Here is a 17352-nt window from a genome sequence, read left to right on the forward strand (position 1 = left end):
ACATCAGCTGTTTCCCATACAGAGCCGCCTCTCATAAGGGCTCATGAATACAAGAGTATTTCAAGTGACTGGTACTTTATGTGACTAATGTGATTCTGAATGCATGGAGGGGTATCATAGTGTGATCATGAGTGTGTCACAGCTTATCATTATGGCTGTAAGAATTTCCATGTTTGCCCCCTTCTCACCATTGCATATCCTCCCATCGGAATAAAGAGAACAAGGGAAATTCAGCAATCTGGGAAGAAGCTGGAAGTAGTTTGGGGAGAGGGAGGGATTTTTGTCCAGAAAACTATTTAGCAACAGGCCCAGGACTAAGAGGCCTCTGGAGTTCTAGCCCTAGGCTTCAAGTACACAGAGGGACATGGAGATGGGGAACTCAAGGTAGAAATATAAACTACTGGAGGACCCATACTGTATAGAAACAGGACAGTGCTGTCCAAAAGTCGCTATCATCCAACGGCATTTACCTTGAACGAACCTGCTAACAGGCGACTAATCAGGCTGTTTGGCCACTGAACAATAAAGAACCTGAGACCCACTTGCCCTGATTCATCTGCTGCCCGAGGGCTCCATTCCCCACTCCATCACAGAAGGGGTGATAATTAGGGAAAGAAACAGAACTTCCACACAGACCCAAAGAGGGTGGAGCTTCCAAGAATGCCTTCATTCAGATCTCAGGTGGAGGGGAACTCCACCCCCCCAAACCTGCCCCAATTAAAAAGCGGGGCCCCAGAGAGCACATTTTCAGAGGTTCCACACACAGCCTAAACTCACTAGAAGCAACATGAAGGGAATGGAAATAACCCTAAGCCTAATCCTGTTGCTACTGCTCAACTTCAGCCCCAGGAGAGGTGAGATTCAAAAGGGGGATCTGAAACTATTGGGAGGGTAGCGGAACTCTTGGATGGGTGGTGGGGTGGTGTCTGTTAGGCTGCCAAGGCTGCTAGCTGGCGTCTCCTAGATTGTAGGAAGAGGCCCCTCAAACGCTTGGGGAGGGATGAGAGGACACAATCCTCTAAGATCACTCTGAGCGCCCGTTCTTCCTCTACTTCCCTTAGCACTACCCCTACCGCCCAGCATCTCATGCTGCACCCAAGTCTATCAAAAGAATCTTCCCATTAAACTCCTTCGGAATGTCAACCGGGTGGATCTACAAGAAGCCAATGGCGACTGTCATATAAAGGCTTATGTGTGAGTCCACTTGACCCCCAGCTTCCCTCTAAGACTCCTCACTCAGTTCCTCCCATGCCCTTCTCTTGCTCTCCCAACTAATCCCTTATCCTGTCCCCTCAGGCTGCACCGAAAACACGGATCACCTGTTTGTGTTCACCCAAAGAACCCGTCTCTAGCTCGGTGGTTGTCCCGAAACAGGATGCTACAGAAGTCATAAGCCCAGGCTCTGCCCAACTGCCTGACCCCCACCCCCCACCCTCCCGTTTCATCCAGTCTCCTGTAAGTCTGATACCTTGCAGTTCAGGTCTTTTTCCTCAAAAACCCAATCCCATATGTTGGCTGACCCACTGGGGGTGAGATGGCAGTCGTTTCCTTAGAGGTGGGGAGACAGCAAATGAACCTGGGGCTGAGCTCTGCACTGTCTTCCCCTAATAAAGATGAGTTAATAAAGATGAGCCTCTGGTAGCGCCAGACATTTAAGGAAACAGGGGTGAGCAGGAGAGGAAAAAAATCTAGGAAATAACTTCAGGGGGCAACGGCACCTTCGGGCTTTCTTTCCTTCTCTTTCAGAAGAGGTTATGCCCAGGGAATGACAAAGAACACCTAATTCCCTTTATTCACACAGATACATGGCAGCAAATATTCTCTCCTCCTCCAAGCTTCCTCTCCCACCAACATCCAGCGCTCACACACAGGAGGCTTACACAGGTCCATGTCCCAGCAACCACAGGTACACGTAGTCTTCAGAAAGCCCGTGTTAGCCACCTGGCTCCTCCCCAGAGTCCTACACACAGACACACAGACACACACGGGTATTTCCCACATGGGCCCAGAAACTTCACCACCCTCATGTGTGGGGTCCTGCATGGCCCCAGATGTTTAAGAGGGAAGTCTGTTCCTCTTGCAGAGCCCGCGGGGTAGAGTGTGAAAGGGGGGGTATTGCAAGAGCCCCATATGACTAAGGAGTTGTTCACCACCCACTGAATAGCAAGTATGAGGGATACAGGGAGTCCCACAAAAATGGACCCCAAACAAGAGCCCCTCAAGACGGTGAAGTTGGAGGGGAGTCAACAGTCCTTCCAGAAACTCCGGCTGCCCTTCCACACTGGTGCTGACTGTAAGATCCTACTAGGGATGAGATTCTCCAAAGCTCACTACTGGACCTAAGCCACTGTAAGGAAGCAGAAAAGGAAAGTAAATTGAGGGAGGGTCTCTGGAGGTACCCCTGCACTCCCTGGCCACATTCCCAGAGGAACCCATCTTAAAAGTTCCTGAGGAAGATTCCCCTTAGAAGAGACAGGGAGCCCCGTATTTTTCTTCTTCCACCTTTCACCTTCAGGTCCCCTAGGTCTCTCTTGCTCCTAGCCTTCCCTCTGCCCCCTGCACACTCTGCTTGAACTAGCCTCAGAACGGAGAATGCCTTTTTCTATTCATCCTCATTTACCCACCAATTCCCACTGACCTTCATTTCTCCAGCTTCTGACAACCTGAACCATGCACTGGCTCCTAATTACCCACAGTCCCGTCTTGTCCCCTGTGCAGTTCAGTCCCAAGGAGTTCCGGCCCCGGCGTTGGGGGAACCTGGGGCGGAACTCGTGCGCGGTCCGTGCGCGGAGGGGCCCCGGGCGGCGGCACAGAACTCCACCCGGGCTTGTCTGATCGCAGCAGCCTCGGGGCCCCTCTCTCCCCCGGAGAACAGCGAGAATGTGGAGCCTGATTAGAAGCTGAGGGGAAGGGGATGGGCCGGGGGGGGGGGGGGGCGGGAGGGGGGGACGGGACCGGAGCTCTGGCTGGGAAAGGGCCAGAGGGCAGGGATGGGCCCAGTGAGATTTCCCAGAAGGATTAGAACTCAGACCTCAGGGCCTAAATCTTCCCTTGATATGGTGATAAAGGTGTGATAAGGGAGGTGAGTCACGGCCCCCCGGAGAGCTGGGCGGTGACTCGCGGGGGCTGGCCGGGCGGGAGGGGGAGGCTCCCTCAGCTTTCCACCCTTCCCCGCGGCACTCACCAGGCATGGTCTTCACCGGCACCATGGGAGCCAAGAATCCAGGCTTGGGGGCAGCCCCTTTCCTGTGGCCTCTCAGCCTTAGCCTGTGGTGAGCACAGAGCGGACCAGCTTTCCCCTGAGCCCCCGAGGTGGCTGCGTCAGCGGGGGCCGGGGGTCTCGGCCGCCTCCCCCAGGACCCGAGGGGACCCTCTCCAGAGCCCATCACTTGATTACAGAGAGCCAAGAACCTGGGGTCCCTGTCCCCAGAGCCAGTGCTCTTCCACCTGCGGCATTAACCAAGGCCCTGGGAGGGGCGGGGGAGGGTCGCGGGGAGCCGGGGCAGAGAGGCCGTCTGCGGGGGTCCGGCGCAGGGGATGAGCGCTGACAGGCCCGGAGCACTCACCAGAGCAGGAGCGCCAGGGCGCCGGCAGCCAGGCCCACAAAAGAGAAGACTCCCAGAGACGTCACCACGGCCACCTGCTCCAGGGGGTCCCCGGGCTCTGCACGGGGAGGGAAGCTGCATGAGGGGCAGTTTGGCCCCCCTCCTCAGCGGCGGAGTCCCGGGGATGGGGCAGTCACCGAGCCGTCCGCTGCCTCTGTCCCCGGGGGGGGTTGCCGGCCGGGCCACTCACCCATGAGTGGCTGAGAGTTGGGCTGCAGAGAAGGCCTGGGGAGAGCATGTCTGCCTGGCTCCTTCTCAGTCTGCGCCTGCGCCTGCGTCGCGGTCTCCGAAGGCCTCTCGCTGGGTCTGGCGCTGGGGCCAAAGGCAGCCGGGGCTGAGAGAGCGGGAGCAGCTTATGAGGGGCAGGGTCGGCGAGCAGGGAGCCAGGCCCTACGCGGGGCTGCCCTCCAGGCCTCCTGGGGCAGGGCCGGGCCTTCCCACACTTCCCCTCACCAGGACTCGGGGTCCCCCAGGCCTCCTTGCTCCAGTCGCTCCAAGTGCCAGCGTCGAGGAAGTCTCGGGCACTGACGCGCACCACGTGGGGCAGCCCGGCCACGGCGTCCGTGATCACCTCCTCCAGCCCAGCTGGCTCCACCTGCGGGGTCACAGGGAGGGACCTGGGGGCATGGGGTTCTTTGGCAGGGGCATTCCGTGAGGGGGAGGAGACTGTGCCGCACTAAGGGCTGACTGACGGAGGGTCCCTGGAATGTCTACAAATTGCACTGAGACTGGATGAACGGGGATGGGGGATGTGGGACGTGGGTGCGGGATGGCCAAGCCTTCCCCGTGGATGCTTTCCCCTCCTCTCCTGCTTCCAGCATCACGGGGGAGTGAAAATCGGGGCAAAAGGCCCCCACACAGAATGGTAGGGAGCGAAGGCCCAGGGCTCTGGGATGGTCCCGAATAGTTCACCCAGGGCCCCAACATGGCTGGCTGAGCCGCCCGTGTCCAAACCTGAAAGTAACTCAGAAGCTGGACAGATCAGAAGTCACACATGTTAGTGCTGGGAGGACTGAAGACCATGTGTGTCAGAGGGTCCTCTGTGGAGTCTGCCCCCCCATTATACAGAAGGGGAAAGTGATTCCCAGAGATAAGCGATTGGTCCAAGAAAACAGGAGATTCCTGGCCAAGCTCAGATCCCACAAGGCAATCTTCTAGCTCTTAATCAACCTGCAAGCTCACTCCAGGAGTCATTCTAGGCTGGGCTGGAGGCGGATAGGATAGGTACTTGGTCTTGACTTGCCTAGCCAACTTTTTTTAAACTCAGTAGCAGGAGAAAGCCATAGTCTACTTGTTAATTCCAAAAGAGGGGAGCAACCACAGAGAACAGGGGGATGGAGACCAGATGAAGTGGGACGTCTATGGATGCTAGCATCCCCCCCCCCCTCCATCCTGGACAGGATGTCACCGCCCACCCAGGAACAGCCCAAGAGAAGAGGCTGAGCCCACAGGGACAGGAGGTTCGGATCTAAGGAAGAGGCCCTGAGCCACAGGGACTCCAGATCCGAGCGCGCTTATCTTGGGGAAAAGACCTGTGTCTCTGCCTGCACTCCATTCCATCCCCAGGCCCCTTACCACGGAACGGAGCAAATCCTTACCCACTTCTTCCCTTACCATGGACCAGGTCAGGTGGCCCACCGGGCGGTACTGCAGTCGGAACTTGAGCAGAAAGTGGGGTTGGAGGGGCCAGGAGTTTGGGTAGGTCCAGCTGACCAGCAGGCGTCGAGGAGCCCCAGGGATCGGTTCCACTCGAAGTCCCTGCGGGGGGTCTGGCCTTACTGTAAACGGGAAGGGGGAGTGGGTTCAGGGTCAGAAGGGAGGAAGAAGCTCCTGCTTGCTGCCCCTGAGTCTGGGTCAGAGACAGAGGAGAGGGGGGGAAGCTGGGGTTGAGGTAGCAGGTCATACCAAGGAGCATGCGGAGAGAGGGTGAGCTGCTGTAATCAGCGGTCGGGATGGAGAGCTCAGCTTGTGTGCAGAAGGGTCCGTAATTAGAGCCCTGCCACACGAAGTCGTTTAGGGAATAACTCTCTACTTTGCTGAGAACTATCCATAACAGGGGTCCATGTGTGTGTGTATAAAAGTGCGTACGTGTGTTACTGATGCCGTTTTGCTATGTATTTAATATTTCATGTCCTGAAGTGAGCAGACTGGATGTCCCCAGGGCTTTGTCCCCCCTCTCTTCTCCCTTTGGACTTCATTTGGGGAATCAGTTCCCATGAAGTCAGCCTCTAAGCTGATGATTCTTAGATCTTAGATAGACAGCTCTCCTGAGGTACAGGCTGACATCTCAAACCTGGTTTCATGTAAAACTCTACATGCCCCAAATCGAAGCCGCCTTTGCCTCCAAGCCCTCCCCTTTTGCCGACTTCTCTGTGATTGCCCAGGGTAACATTATGCCTAGGCTCACACCCAGGTGTCACCCTGACCCTCATTCTCTCACCTCCTCGCATCCCACCAGTTGTCGTCTCACAGAATCATCTCCACAGCCCCTTTCTCTCTTCCAAAGGCCTGGCTCAGGCCATCATCACCTCACACCTGCGTCACACTTCACACTAATGGCCTGCTGGTGAGTCCCTCTGCCTCAAGCCTCTCCCCACGATAGTCCGGCTTCCATTAGTTGTCAAAAGTGATCTTCCCTAAGTGCCGGTCTGACCATCTCACACACCCCATTTTTTGGATAAAACCAGCGGATTTCTTGTATTTTCAGAGTCAAATGACTTTTAAAGCCATTCAGAATTTGACCCTTTCCTTTCTTCTTCCCCTTTATCCCCCCATTCTGTAATCAGTGACATCTTGCTGTCTCTCACACATAATACACCATTTCCCTTCTGTAAAACCTTTCCCAGCCCTCCTTTATCTTAGTGCCTTCCCTTTGAGGGAAGTTTCCCTCAGTTCCCCAGTTTACCCTTAAATCTTGTTCTTACATAGTTACTTGTAAGTTTTCCTCATTCCTCATTAGACTGTGAGCTCCTTAAGAGCAAAGACTATTTTTTGCCTCTTTTTATAACCCAGTATTTAGCACAGTGCCTGGCACAAGTGTGTGCTTAATGAATTTTTGTTGACATGAAATGTGCTTCAAACTTTAATGGATCCACTATTTTCATTCGTACGAGCACTTCACGTACCAACAAAGATTTCAAACCCTCAAAATGCCTTAGGAGATGAGAAATCCCCCACTTGATCCTCATAAGTTGTGACAAAAAAAGTTACTTTGACTAACATTTGGTAATGAACTTGATAGAATTAGCAAGACTGGTCCTCCAGTAACAAATCCACAGAGGACCACTGCCCCATGCTTGAAGCCTCTCCTTCTTGGTAAGAGCTGCCAAAGTTCCAACTCCACCAACAGCCTTTGGGAATCTGGGTTCTCCTCGACAATGAAAAGTCTCAGAAAAGTACTTTAATGGAGGGAGTCACGTAATATAGGAATGTAATTAAGGGATTTGGGGAAGAATCTCACCTCCCTCCACTGGATCTGTATCTCAGGGAAAGGAAGAAAGAAATCCTGAGGGAGCTGATAGACTCCCTCACTCACTGGGTTCAGGAACTGGGCCAGTGGGAAGCATGAGTTTTGAGTCAGAACTGGATTCAAATTTTAGTTGTATTGTTTACTAGCTCTGTGGGCAAACTCCATAGTTCTCTGGGCCTGTTTCTTTTGTGGAAAACAGGAGAATGGGATTAGATAGACTATTTAGTGCCTTCTGGCTCTGTCCAGGATCCTCTGCTATTCACCATCAGTGTCCTGTAGATGAGTGAACTAGAAGCTAAAACAGTTTTGTGGGGGGTCCCAAAGCCAGCATGAGCTATGAAAGAGGAAGAGGCAGGAACAAAGATGCTTCCTCCTTGGAGGGAATGAGGGGGGGAGGAGAGGGGGAAGGGAGGGCGCTTCCATTTGCAAACACCATTTTTCTCACACTAAAATTAATTAAACTTGCATTTGTGTCCTGACTTTCCTGTCTCTAGGCCGCTCTGTATGGCTCTGGCCAACCACAGGTTAGAGGCCGGTTCTGGTCTGGTTGACAGAAATAATATTTGTGAAGCACTTAGCACAGTGCTTGGCACATGGCAGGCTCTTAAATGCTTTTTCTTTCCTTCTTTCTCCAGGAATAAGACAGGACCGAGCGTGATCAGGGAAGCTAGAGCAGAGGCAAAGCTGAGCTGGGAGCTGGGGGCAGGGGAGAAGAAGGCTCACCCAGAGGGTGGACTGGAGAGTAGCCTCTGGAGGGCTTTGGCAGCTACATGCAGTGGGGGAATGGGGCACGTGGGCTAACCCCAGACCTGGAGTTAGCAGGACCCTCAGGCTGGGCTCCCAGCTACAACTACGGTCACACACCCTCCTCCTCTGCAAAGTGACCTCTGTATTACAGGGCTGAGGAAGCCCCGTTTAAATGAGTTATTCTGTAACAGAGGATCACAACGCCCGGACCACGGCAGGCACTTAAATGCTTGTTTCTTTCCTTCCTTCTCCAGAAAAGATGGGAGGGCCTCCTCCCACCGGTGGTCAGGAATAACAGGATCAAACCCCGTCGTCCATAACTCAACCCGATGGGGTTAGATTTCAGTCACTTTCATTTCTTCCTTCCCCTTGAACCTTCCACCCTGAAAGGGCTCAAGAAGAGGAAGGATCTGACTACAGGACTTGGGGGCACAGACAGCGATCTAGTGAGTGTCCCAGTGTGGGCCCCTTGAGCAGGGAGAAGGGGGGGACCAAAATCAGCCAGTCACACCCAGAGCTAGGGAGCGGGTTCCCTCCAGGATCACTCCTGTGAAGGGCGGGAAGGTTCAGCATCCCTAAGGGGTCAGAATTTTGACATTATGTGCTGATGGAGTGAGTGGGAAAGGAATCAGTGACTAAGGGGTCATAGGGCTAATATGGAGGTCACTGGAGACGTAATCAAAAACATCCTGCGCTGGTAGGGTCAGTTTTTGCAAAGAGCAGTGCCAGGAATCCCTTATTAGTTTGCTTTGAGACAATCACGATTAAGTGACTCGGCTTAGGGTCACACGGCCAGTCAGTATCTGGGGCTGGATTTGGATTCCCATCCTGCTGATTCCAGGCCCCTGCACTACAGGACTGGGCTACCCAGCTCAGGGGTCCCTTGCGATGTGCTGATATAGTCTCCGTGGGGATGACCGAGTGAGTGTGGTGCAATGCTTGTCTTTTTATGGGGATGCTATTGAGGAGGTCATTCACAGACCCACTGGGTGGGGAGGGAAGGGGGATGTTCAGGGGGCTCCCAGTAGGAGCAAACGTAGAAGATCCTAGGGGATCACGGGCAGGGAGCTTTGGGGGATGATAGGGTGAGACAGCTAGATGTCACAGGGGATAGAATGCGAGTTTCGGAGTTAGGAAAACCTGAATCCAAAAGGCATCTGACCTCAGGAAGCCTCTCCGCTGTAACTCAATAGTTTCTCGGGCTTGGGTCTGCTTCGAATTTGTGACTCTGTAAGGCTCTGTTTTGGGGAGAGTCGCACGGGGTCACTCTGTGTCACAAGAGTCCCTAGGACTCGTGGCTGTGAGGGCAGCGGGTACAACATTACTGTCTCGGGGAGGGGCTGGGATTCACGAATGTTCCGGGCCCTGGGCCCCGGCCCAGCGGTTTGGTGTCCCGGCGGGGCTTACTCACAGATGCTCTGCATGCTCACATCCAGCAGGCGGGCACTGGCTCCCAGGGGGTTCACCTCTGTCACATTGATCCGGTACTGGCTCCAGAACTCGGAGCCGTGGACCACACACCGGGTGGCCCCAGGAAGTTCCAGAGAGCACGGCCGGGGATCGGCAGACAGCGCTGGCCTGGACGTGGGGGAGGGCACAGCGGGCGTCAGGACTGCCCCCCAAGCCTAGCACGGGCCCCACACAAGGACTGAGCTCAGCCTCTAACCACCCCATCCCCCTGCCCAGGGACAAGGCAGGATCGGGGCTCCTTACCTTCCTCTTTCTGTTCCAAGGATGATTTTCTTTCTGTGGCAGGAGGAAGGAGAGGGGAAGCCTGGGTTATAGCGCTGGGCTGCGGGGGAAGGCGAATTCCCCCCGCTGGCGTTCTCCTACCTAGAAACACTTCATAAAGAGGGCCCGGGGCAGTGTGTCCATCCCCAATTTCCCCTTCTCCCCACATCCCATGTGCCCCTCCTGCTCCTCACACACCTGTAGGAGGCAACGTATCGCGTGGGGAGCCCGGTGACCCGGCTGGGACTCCAAGAGCAGGAGAAATTCTCATAGTCGGAAGCCCGGCAGGAAACCATGGGACGAGCCGGGGGGTCTGTGGAGACGAGACAGGAGCTGGGGGCTGCCAGGAAGGGCAAGGCCCCAGGGCACTCCTGCATCCTCCGGAGCGTTCCCCCCCTCCGCCCCCCAAACGCCACTCACAGCCCAGCTGCAGCGTCACAGAGCCTCCGGCCCCCCCATCCTGGGCCTGGCAGATGTAGGTGCCCTCGTCTTTGTTCTCTGCCTGCTCCAGGACCAGTTCCTGCCGTCCCAGCCCTAACTCCGACCTCGCCGTCCCCAGGAGCGCGCGGCCATCGGCCCGATGCCAGGAAATCGGGGTCCTGAGGATGCAAGGGGCGGGTGGAGGGGGAGCGAAGACAAGCGGGACGAGGTTGGAAAAGGAGCAGGCAACAAAATGTACTATACTAAGTAAAATGTATCAAATGCCTACTGTGCACTGGGCTATTCTGAGTGCTGGGCAAAGGGTGAGAGTCAAGAGCAAAAGTCAGTTTTCCTTTCCCCTCACCCCAAGCCCTCAGCCTGACTCCCTATCCCCCTCCCAAATCCCCTGGAGATGAAAAGTCACGAAGGAGGTGGGGAACGAGGCGGGCACTTACCCGGGGCTCGCTCCTGGACACAAGAGCACAACGGTCTCTCCAAGCTGCCCGTAGTGGACACCTGGGGATGGGGTCGGTATGAGAAGAGAGCCCCCCCACGCTGGCTCCCGGCACTTCCCCCCATTCCCTCCCACATCAGGGCATGGTGGTGGTAGGCAGGGTCCCAGCCCTTACGTTAGAGGGGCCCACGGCTAAGGAACCCAGTGGGAGGGGAAGGGTCCAGACGCATCCTGAGTCATCAGGACTCGGGGGCTGCGGTCCGTGCCGGGCTTTCTCACCTGGGGGACCCCAAGCCTCAGGGCCAGCAGAAGAGACAGGCACTAGGGCTGCAGCCACAATCACCAGGACCCTGCCCAGGCCGGAGCAACTGCTGCTCATCTGGCAAAAGAGCAGAGTGCAAGGTCACCCCAAGGGAAGGAGCTCTCTGGACCCCAGACTTCTCTGAACACCCCCCTTGCAGGAGTACTATTTCCTCCTGGGCACCGTTTCTCCCTCCTTTCTCCTTCCCAGGGATCTTTATCCTTCCAGGAGGGAAATCAAGGCACGAAGTAGAAAACTTTCATTCTCTGGGGCAGGGGGCGGGTTTCCCCCAGGGACCAGCACACATACAATGACAGGAACCCAGACAATATATCCACAAAAATGCCCACACGCACACTTCCTACTCATACTCCCACCGCCGCTCACGCAGGGAGCCAGACCAGCACACACAGAGTCCCGCCCCTCCTGCCCCCACCCCAGCCCCCAGGAGCCCCACTTCTGGGCCGGGAGCCCAGGACAAAAGCTGGAGGCGTTGGGGTCCGTGCCAGACCCCCGCCTCCTCCTGACAACCCTTGGCACTGGGGCTAGCTCAGAATGCTGGCCCTGCGAAGGCAGCTCCCCCATCGCACTCGGGCTTGGCCCAGCTCCCCGTTAACCCCTTTCCTCTAGCCGTCTGACCCGGAAGATAGCCAGACTCATTTAGGAAGACGTGGATAAATGTGAACCCTCGAACCTAAGAGACGGCTCTCTCTGGGAAACAGTCTGGAGGCCCAACCATCCACCACCATCACCTCACCCCCAGTGCCTCCTGGGATGGCTCGGAGTATCGGGATGTGGCCGTATTTTGACCCCCCGTCCCACCCCCTCATCCTCTCCCCTCTGGGCCGAGAAGGCTGAGAGAGCCCGGCTCTAAGCAGTGGCTGGGCCACCCAGTCCCTCTCTCGGGACCTCACTCCTAGGAAGAGGCTCAGGGCGAGGGAGGGGAGACGTAGGGGAAGTCAAGGACTAATGAGATCCAGATGCCCAGCAGCTGCCGAGGCCCGAGACAAAAGGAGGTCGGGGACCCAGGAGGGGATGAAACACCTTAAGGAAGGAGGAGGGAAGCACGGGGCTGGGACATGCAGAAGGAAAGAGTGTGACAGAGAGGAGTGGGGAGGAGACGGAGCAGGAGGACTTCATGGAAAAGCCAGCCTCAGATCCGAGGCGCTGCGTGCAGGTATCTGGAGACACACGTCTGTGTGGTGATTTGACTGTATGTATGGGGACAAAGAAGTGAGTGGATGGAGTGAGTGATAGGACTTCCATCACTTGTGACCCTCACCCCTGTGCTTTGTTCTCCCCTACCTTAATTCCTGCAGTTCTCTGTCTCCATGATCCTTCCTCCTCCCTCCAGCCCGAAGCCAGCTCCAGCTCTGCTTGTGTTCTCTGCTCTGAGCTCTGAGCTCTGGGAGTTCAAGGCAGCCCCCCTCTCCCCACTTCCCCTTGCCTGGCTCCTCCAATTCCCACCCCCTTCTCCCCCCACCATTCCCTGGCAGAATGTGGCTGCCCCTCAGCCAGGCCCCCTTCCTCCCCCTTCCCCTACCCCCAGCCCTAGGGGTAAGGCCCGAGCTAAGGAATGGGCCTCTTCCACAGTCCCACAGATGGAAAGGAGGCCTCGGGTCTACCCATTTCCCTGTGTCCCACCACTCAAACAGGGGCCTGGGAGGAACCTAGTAGGGGATTATGGAAGTTTTGTGCATGCCCAGGTGGGCGGGTTCGTTTGTGTAACTGCATGCGTGTGCCCTGTGTGTGTGAGAGGCAGAAGGGGGGATGTAACACGTATCGCCCTTCCCCCCAAGAACCCAACCTTTAACTGGGATGCTGGGTGGTCACCCCTGAGTTTGGAGAGGGCAGAACAGAGACCTGCACAAATGAAACCCCGTAAGACTCACACTCACACAAATTCACAAAGCGCGCAAAGAAAGGCAGGTACAGACAAGACACCAATACAGATGTGGGTGCACAGAAACAGATGCAGACATTCATAGATACCCTGGCACTCACTGCAAACAACAGAGAAACAACTAGATAAGCGCGTTAGATAGATGTGCCCTTCCTCAGACACTGCATAGGCATAATCAACATTTTTATGCAGACAGAGAGACGAAAAGAAACAAACTCCCCCCCACACACTTTCTTCTCGCCATTTCTCCAGCTCCACCAGATGTTTCCCCACAACTGGGCAGGGCTTCTCCCCAGAGGGTGAGAGGGAAGGGGGAAGGTCTTGAGGCCGGGGATAGAGAATGGAGAGCTCTAGCATTTGGCTGATACATCTCCCCCTAAACCCTCCCCCAGGAAACTCTGGCAACTTGTAGTCCCGCCCTCCCTCCAAACCCCTCTTCAGGCCCCTCAAAACTCTGGCTCAAGCCCTTCTCCCTCCCCTCACACTTCTCTCCACCTTTCCAATCCCCAACTCCCTTCCTTCTCCCTCCCCAGTTTACTCTTCCCTAGTTTCTTGCCCCCCTACCTCTACCCCCGTCTCCTGGTGTCTGTCTCCCTTACTGTTCTCCATTTTTCTTTATTCTCTCTCGTCTCCCTTCCCCTCCCATTAGGTTTCCCTCATCCCCTCTCTCCCTACTCGCAGAAAGCAGAAGGGGTATGGGGGTGTGTGTGGAGTGAGGGGATCCAACTTCGGGAAATGTCCTTGGCACATCTGGACTCACGCACACCCACACAATTCCCCCCGCGCTGGCACACTCTCAAGCATCTACGCATAAGTTACTGAGCAGTCTCCGACAGTTCCCTCCACCCCAAACGCACACACACAAAGTTGGGGTACCAGGCTTCCCGCCTTCCCCAACACTAACAAAGTCCTCTCGCCTCCCCCCAAGTATCTCAAATTCGTAAACCCCTCTCGGAATCGGACACAAGAGAAAAGAGAGCGAGAAGAGACATCCGCATAAAGGGACCGAGCTCAAAGAGGGCCTGGGATTTAAGGGTGGCCGGGGAGACCGGCATGCATTGTAACTCCCAATCCAAGCTCGCCACCCTGGGCTGGGGAGACACACCCGGGTTCTGGCCCCGGAGAAGGAACAGCAGCACAGCTGAGCCTTGGGGACGGCTGCGTTCACACCGCCGCCCCCTCCCGCCCACCGGTCGGGTCCTCACCTTACGCGGCCGCCGCCGCCGCCTGCCCGCCCGCTCCCTCCTCCGCTACACAGCCTCCGGCCCCCCGCCCTCGAGGGCAGAGCGGGGCCGGCTCTTGCCCTCTGGTCCCGGCGGAGTTAGGGAATGGGGGTAAGGGGGTGGGTTCTGAGGCCCATTGGAGTCCTGCACTGCCAATCACCGGCCACCGCCCAGGCCCCCACCCCTGCCCGGACACTTCCTGTCCCGCCAGCGGGAGGGGCAGCAAGTTTAAGGGAGGGCGGGAGTCTAGGAAGGGGGCTGCCGAAGGAGTGCTCAGAATGTGAGTGAGGGTCACTTAGGGTTGGAAAACCAAGGTTTCAAACTGAGAAAACCTCAGCGATAATTGTAACTCCGGAGGTGCTGCCCTGCAAAGGTTCAGGGCTGGTTCTCCTGGATCTTCGCCAGAAGACATGTCCCCTAATTAGGGAATACGGGAAAGTCCCCATCCTTTCCCCGCACCCAGCTACCCCAATAAGATGCTAGATTAATCCACCTTTGAAAAATGCCGTAGACTGCTGATAAGATGAAACGGCAACGGGTAATTGATGGAAGGGTTTGGGGGAGAAGTTAAGCCCGTTACTTGCATTTAGATAACGAAGCATTGAAGGCCCTTCAAGTCTTAAGTAGGGTTAAAAGGGCAACTTGAATAAGGTTCCTTCCAATTTTACTGGCTCCAGAGGTCCAAACTCTTAAGGAAAGTGCTTAAGACCCTCCCCTCCAAAACCTTAACTTTTCATGACATTCCTGCCATTTCCCCTACTCTCTTCACTTTATGGTATAATATTCGGAATGGGGAACCTTCAAGAGAAGTGAGGCAAACTGGGGCAGGAGGGTAACGATCCTAAAATCCATCCTTGAATGGCAAGAGACGTTATGGACTCTAGATAGCAAATCTAGGATTTTCTGTGCTCTGGATCCCTTTGGCAATTTGGTGCTTTCGGATCTTTTTTTGTCTCCATTGAAGGAAATGCCAAATGTAACTTAAAGATTAGTGAAAATAAGTAAATTTCCCCTCTTCCAAGTTCAGACCCCCTGAAGTCTTTCCAGACCCCAGATTAAGAAGCCTTGATTTAGCACAAGGGATTCATTTTACACAAGGAAACCAAGAACTAGAGTGAAATTCCTTTCCCAAAGTTTTGAGTTCTTGAGTTGGCTACTGAAGCAGAGCCAGGACTCAAGACTTGGAATGGGTCCATAGTATAGTGGAAATAACGATGTACCAGAAATCACACTATTTACAGCTAAAACAGACCTTTAAAGATAATCTCTTCCTTGTCGCGGACTCCCCTCCCCACCCCCACTTTACATGAGCAGAAAACAGCCCTGGTCTTCCACTCCAGGTCACAGAGCTGCTAAGAAGTGGGGCTAGGATTCAGACCCAGCTCCCAAGCCAAGCCCCACCCTGCCCACAAATCAGGAGTATGGGCCTTGGACTGGACATTTGTGTAAACGAACACTAATATTTCCGGTTTTCCATTCCACATCAGGTTGTCTGTCCTAAAAATTCAGTGAAGTTAGTGTGAAAGCGGTCTGTAAAGTTCTTTACCCGTCTGGAATCCTTCCCCACACTGGCCCCCCACTCCCCCATTCCAGGAAGGCTGCTACAGACTCATAACTGATCACTGTATCAGTGTGCCTACAGCACGAGGGAGGGCGAAGGCGGGCCATGTGAACACCCTTGTGGAGTGTCTGCCAGCAGAGAGGCACCGCCGCCGGCTTGTCTGGGCCCCCTCCCTGAAGGGCTGATACAGGGCCAGACTTTGGCAGAACTTGGCTCCAGCCTGGCTAGGGTTTGACTACTATCCACAGGAGCCTCAGGGAGGCTGGCCCCCAAGACACAGGGCTCCCCTCAACTCCTTAGACCAGAGGCAAGGGGAAACAGTCTTCCTCCTCCCCTCTAAGCAGCTACTGAAGCCAGGAACAAAAGATTTATTTGCAATTCAAGACCCTCCTCCACCTATAAGGGGGTTGAAGTGAATTGGGGATGGGGATGTAGAGAGCAGCTTGGAACTTTCCTAACCCCGGCTTCCTTCACAGGGCTGCATGTCAAGACGAGTCTTTCTGTCGAAGCTTATAATGATCTTCTGGAAGTGCCCTCAATCGCTCGGCCGCCTGGGGAGAAGGAATAAAAACTGGAAGAAGGGGCAGAAGCTCTGAAGACCCTTTCCCGTACCCTTGACATCCCCGACCCTTGAGGTGATGAAAACCTATTAAACCTATTAAATACTGGGCTGACCTGCTCTGGAGTCAAATCCCTCTGAGCCTGGGCCAGCATTTCATAACCAACCATGAACTTGCGGATGGTGGCCGATCGAAGTAGTGGTGGATAGTAGTGGGCATGGAGCTGCCAGTGGTCACAGTCAGCCTCAGCGTTGGCCCCAGTAGGGGCACCTGGGAAGGGAGGGAAATAGAAGATTAGGGGCTCATTCTCTCCTGAACAGTTAACAGTACACTTTGTGTAGCACATAAGTAAATAGTGTCTACTCCCAGGACTTATGTGAACTAGTGCAGAATGAAGCAGACCCTGCAGAACAACATACACCGTACAAATAGAAAAAACAAAAAACAATTATGACTAAAGCTCAACACTAGAGAAGCAAAAAACTGTACCTTCTCTTTGAGAGGGGAAGGTCTATAGGTATGGAGTATAATATATAGTCCAACTCAGTTCATGTGTTGGTTTTTTACTAAATGAACCTTTCTCTTTCAAATTATTATATGAAACGACTTGTTGGGATATATTCTGAAATAAGGGTAATGTAAAAGAGAAAACCATAAGTATTTTAAAGTCATTTTTTGTTATTGTTTGTTTTTTTTAAACATGCTCTGCCTTCAACAGGTCTCCATGAAAAATAGTACTGTTTTCCAAAACATGTTTTAAAAAGTTAAGTTTCATCTCAGACTAAACTTCTGTTCTGTCCTACCCAGTAGGTAGACTGTAGGACAGCATTATGGGAAATGTAGTGAGATCATGCTATAAACGTCTTATCCAGAGACCTCAGCTCCCAGCATGTCCGGTTCCCAACAATTCAGCCGGGCCTAGGTGAGACCACAACTCCCAGAATGCTTTACATTATTAATAGGATAATTTAGCAAGGCTTGATGGGAAATGTGGTTTTTTCTTGGGCAAAACTAAAAAGACACATCAGGTCTGAGTTCTCTCTTGGATTCAGGTGCCCCAACTGCTCCTATAGTGGGGAATGAGCCTCACCATGCCAGCCCATGGAGTATGGGAAGGATGTCTCAAATAGGTTATCATATTTGATCAGGAGCTTCTTCATGATGCAGGCCAAATCTGGAAGAGAGCTGCTGTTATCATCTGAGAATTCAGTACCTAGATGTGCAGAGACTACAACTGCAATTTTAGAAACCAGGACATTTAAAATTCATGAGTTCACTCTTCCTGCTCTGCTCATCTTATCCTTGCCTAAAAGACAGGATCCCATCTCACAAAGCTAGAGTTCTATTATAATTTTTTTATTATCTTCGTGACTCTAAT

The 17352-nt window shown here is 54.2% G+C and overlaps 3 protein-coding genes across 9 annotated transcripts in view; 1 reads left to right on the forward strand and 2 right to left on the reverse strand.

Moving 5' to 3' along the window:
• Nucleotides 1–369: 369 nt before the first annotated feature.
• Nucleotides 370–1626, forward strand: CCL27 (C-C motif chemokine ligand 27). Its single transcript, XM_051965652.1, has 3 exons — nt 370–854; nt 1062–1194; nt 1297–1626. The coding sequence occupies exons 1-3, from the start codon at nt 788–790 to the stop codon at nt 1391–1393; spliced, it is 297 nt and encodes a 98-aa protein (XP_051821612.1). The 5' UTR covers nt 370–787; the 3' UTR covers nt 1394–1626.
• Nucleotides 1627–1766: 140 nt separating this feature from the next.
• Nucleotides 1767–13954, reverse strand: IL11RA (interleukin 11 receptor subunit alpha). 4 transcript variants are annotated; one of them, XM_051965617.1, is made up of 13 exons: nt 13836–13954; nt 10706–10805; nt 10428–10488; nt 9973–10151; nt 9751–9865; nt 9535–9567; nt 9233–9399; nt 5220–5383; nt 4059–4200; nt 3796–3939; nt 3567–3663; nt 3185–3267; nt 1767–2859 (listed from the first exon to the last, which is right to left on the reverse strand). In XM_051965617.1, exons 2-13 carry the CDS (start codon nt 10803–10805, stop codon nt 2720–2722), a joined length of 1425 nt encoding a protein of 474 aa, XP_051821577.1. In that variant the 5' UTR covers nt 13836–13954; the 3' UTR covers nt 1767–2719. The 4 variants fall into 4 exon arrangements, with proteins under 4 accessions (XP_051821577.1, XP_051821592.1, XP_051821585.1 ...); XM_051965632.1 differs by having other exon boundaries at nt 1767–2347; nt 13836–13953; XM_051965625.1 differs by lacking the exon at nt 13836–13954 and adding an exon at nt 12033–12119.
• Nucleotides 13955–15767: 1813 nt separating this feature from the next.
• The window catches only part of GALT (galactose-1-phosphate uridylyltransferase), a 33959-nt gene continuing 32374 nt past the window's right edge, over nt 15768–17352 (reverse strand). For all 4 annotated transcript variants that reach the window (XM_051965734.1, XM_051965712.1, XM_051965720.1 and 1 more), the window contains 3 exons: nt 17065–17148; nt 16090–16244; nt 15768–15965 (listed from right to left, as the gene is read on the reverse strand). In XM_051965734.1, coding sequence (XP_051821694.1) covers nt 15900–15965; nt 16090–16244; nt 17065–17148 — 305 coding nt within the window. In that variant the 3' untranslated portion in view covers nt 15768–15899. The remainder of the gene's footprint in view (nt 15966–16089; nt 16245–17064; nt 17149–17352) is intronic.

Source organism: Antechinus flavipes, chromosome 1 (genome assembly GCF_016432865.1).
Source record: "Antechinus flavipes isolate AdamAnt ecotype Samford, QLD, Australia chromosome 1, AdamAnt_v2, whole genome shotgun sequence".
NCBI classification, from domain to species: Eukaryota; Metazoa; Chordata; class Mammalia; order Dasyuromorphia; family Dasyuridae; genus Antechinus; species Antechinus flavipes.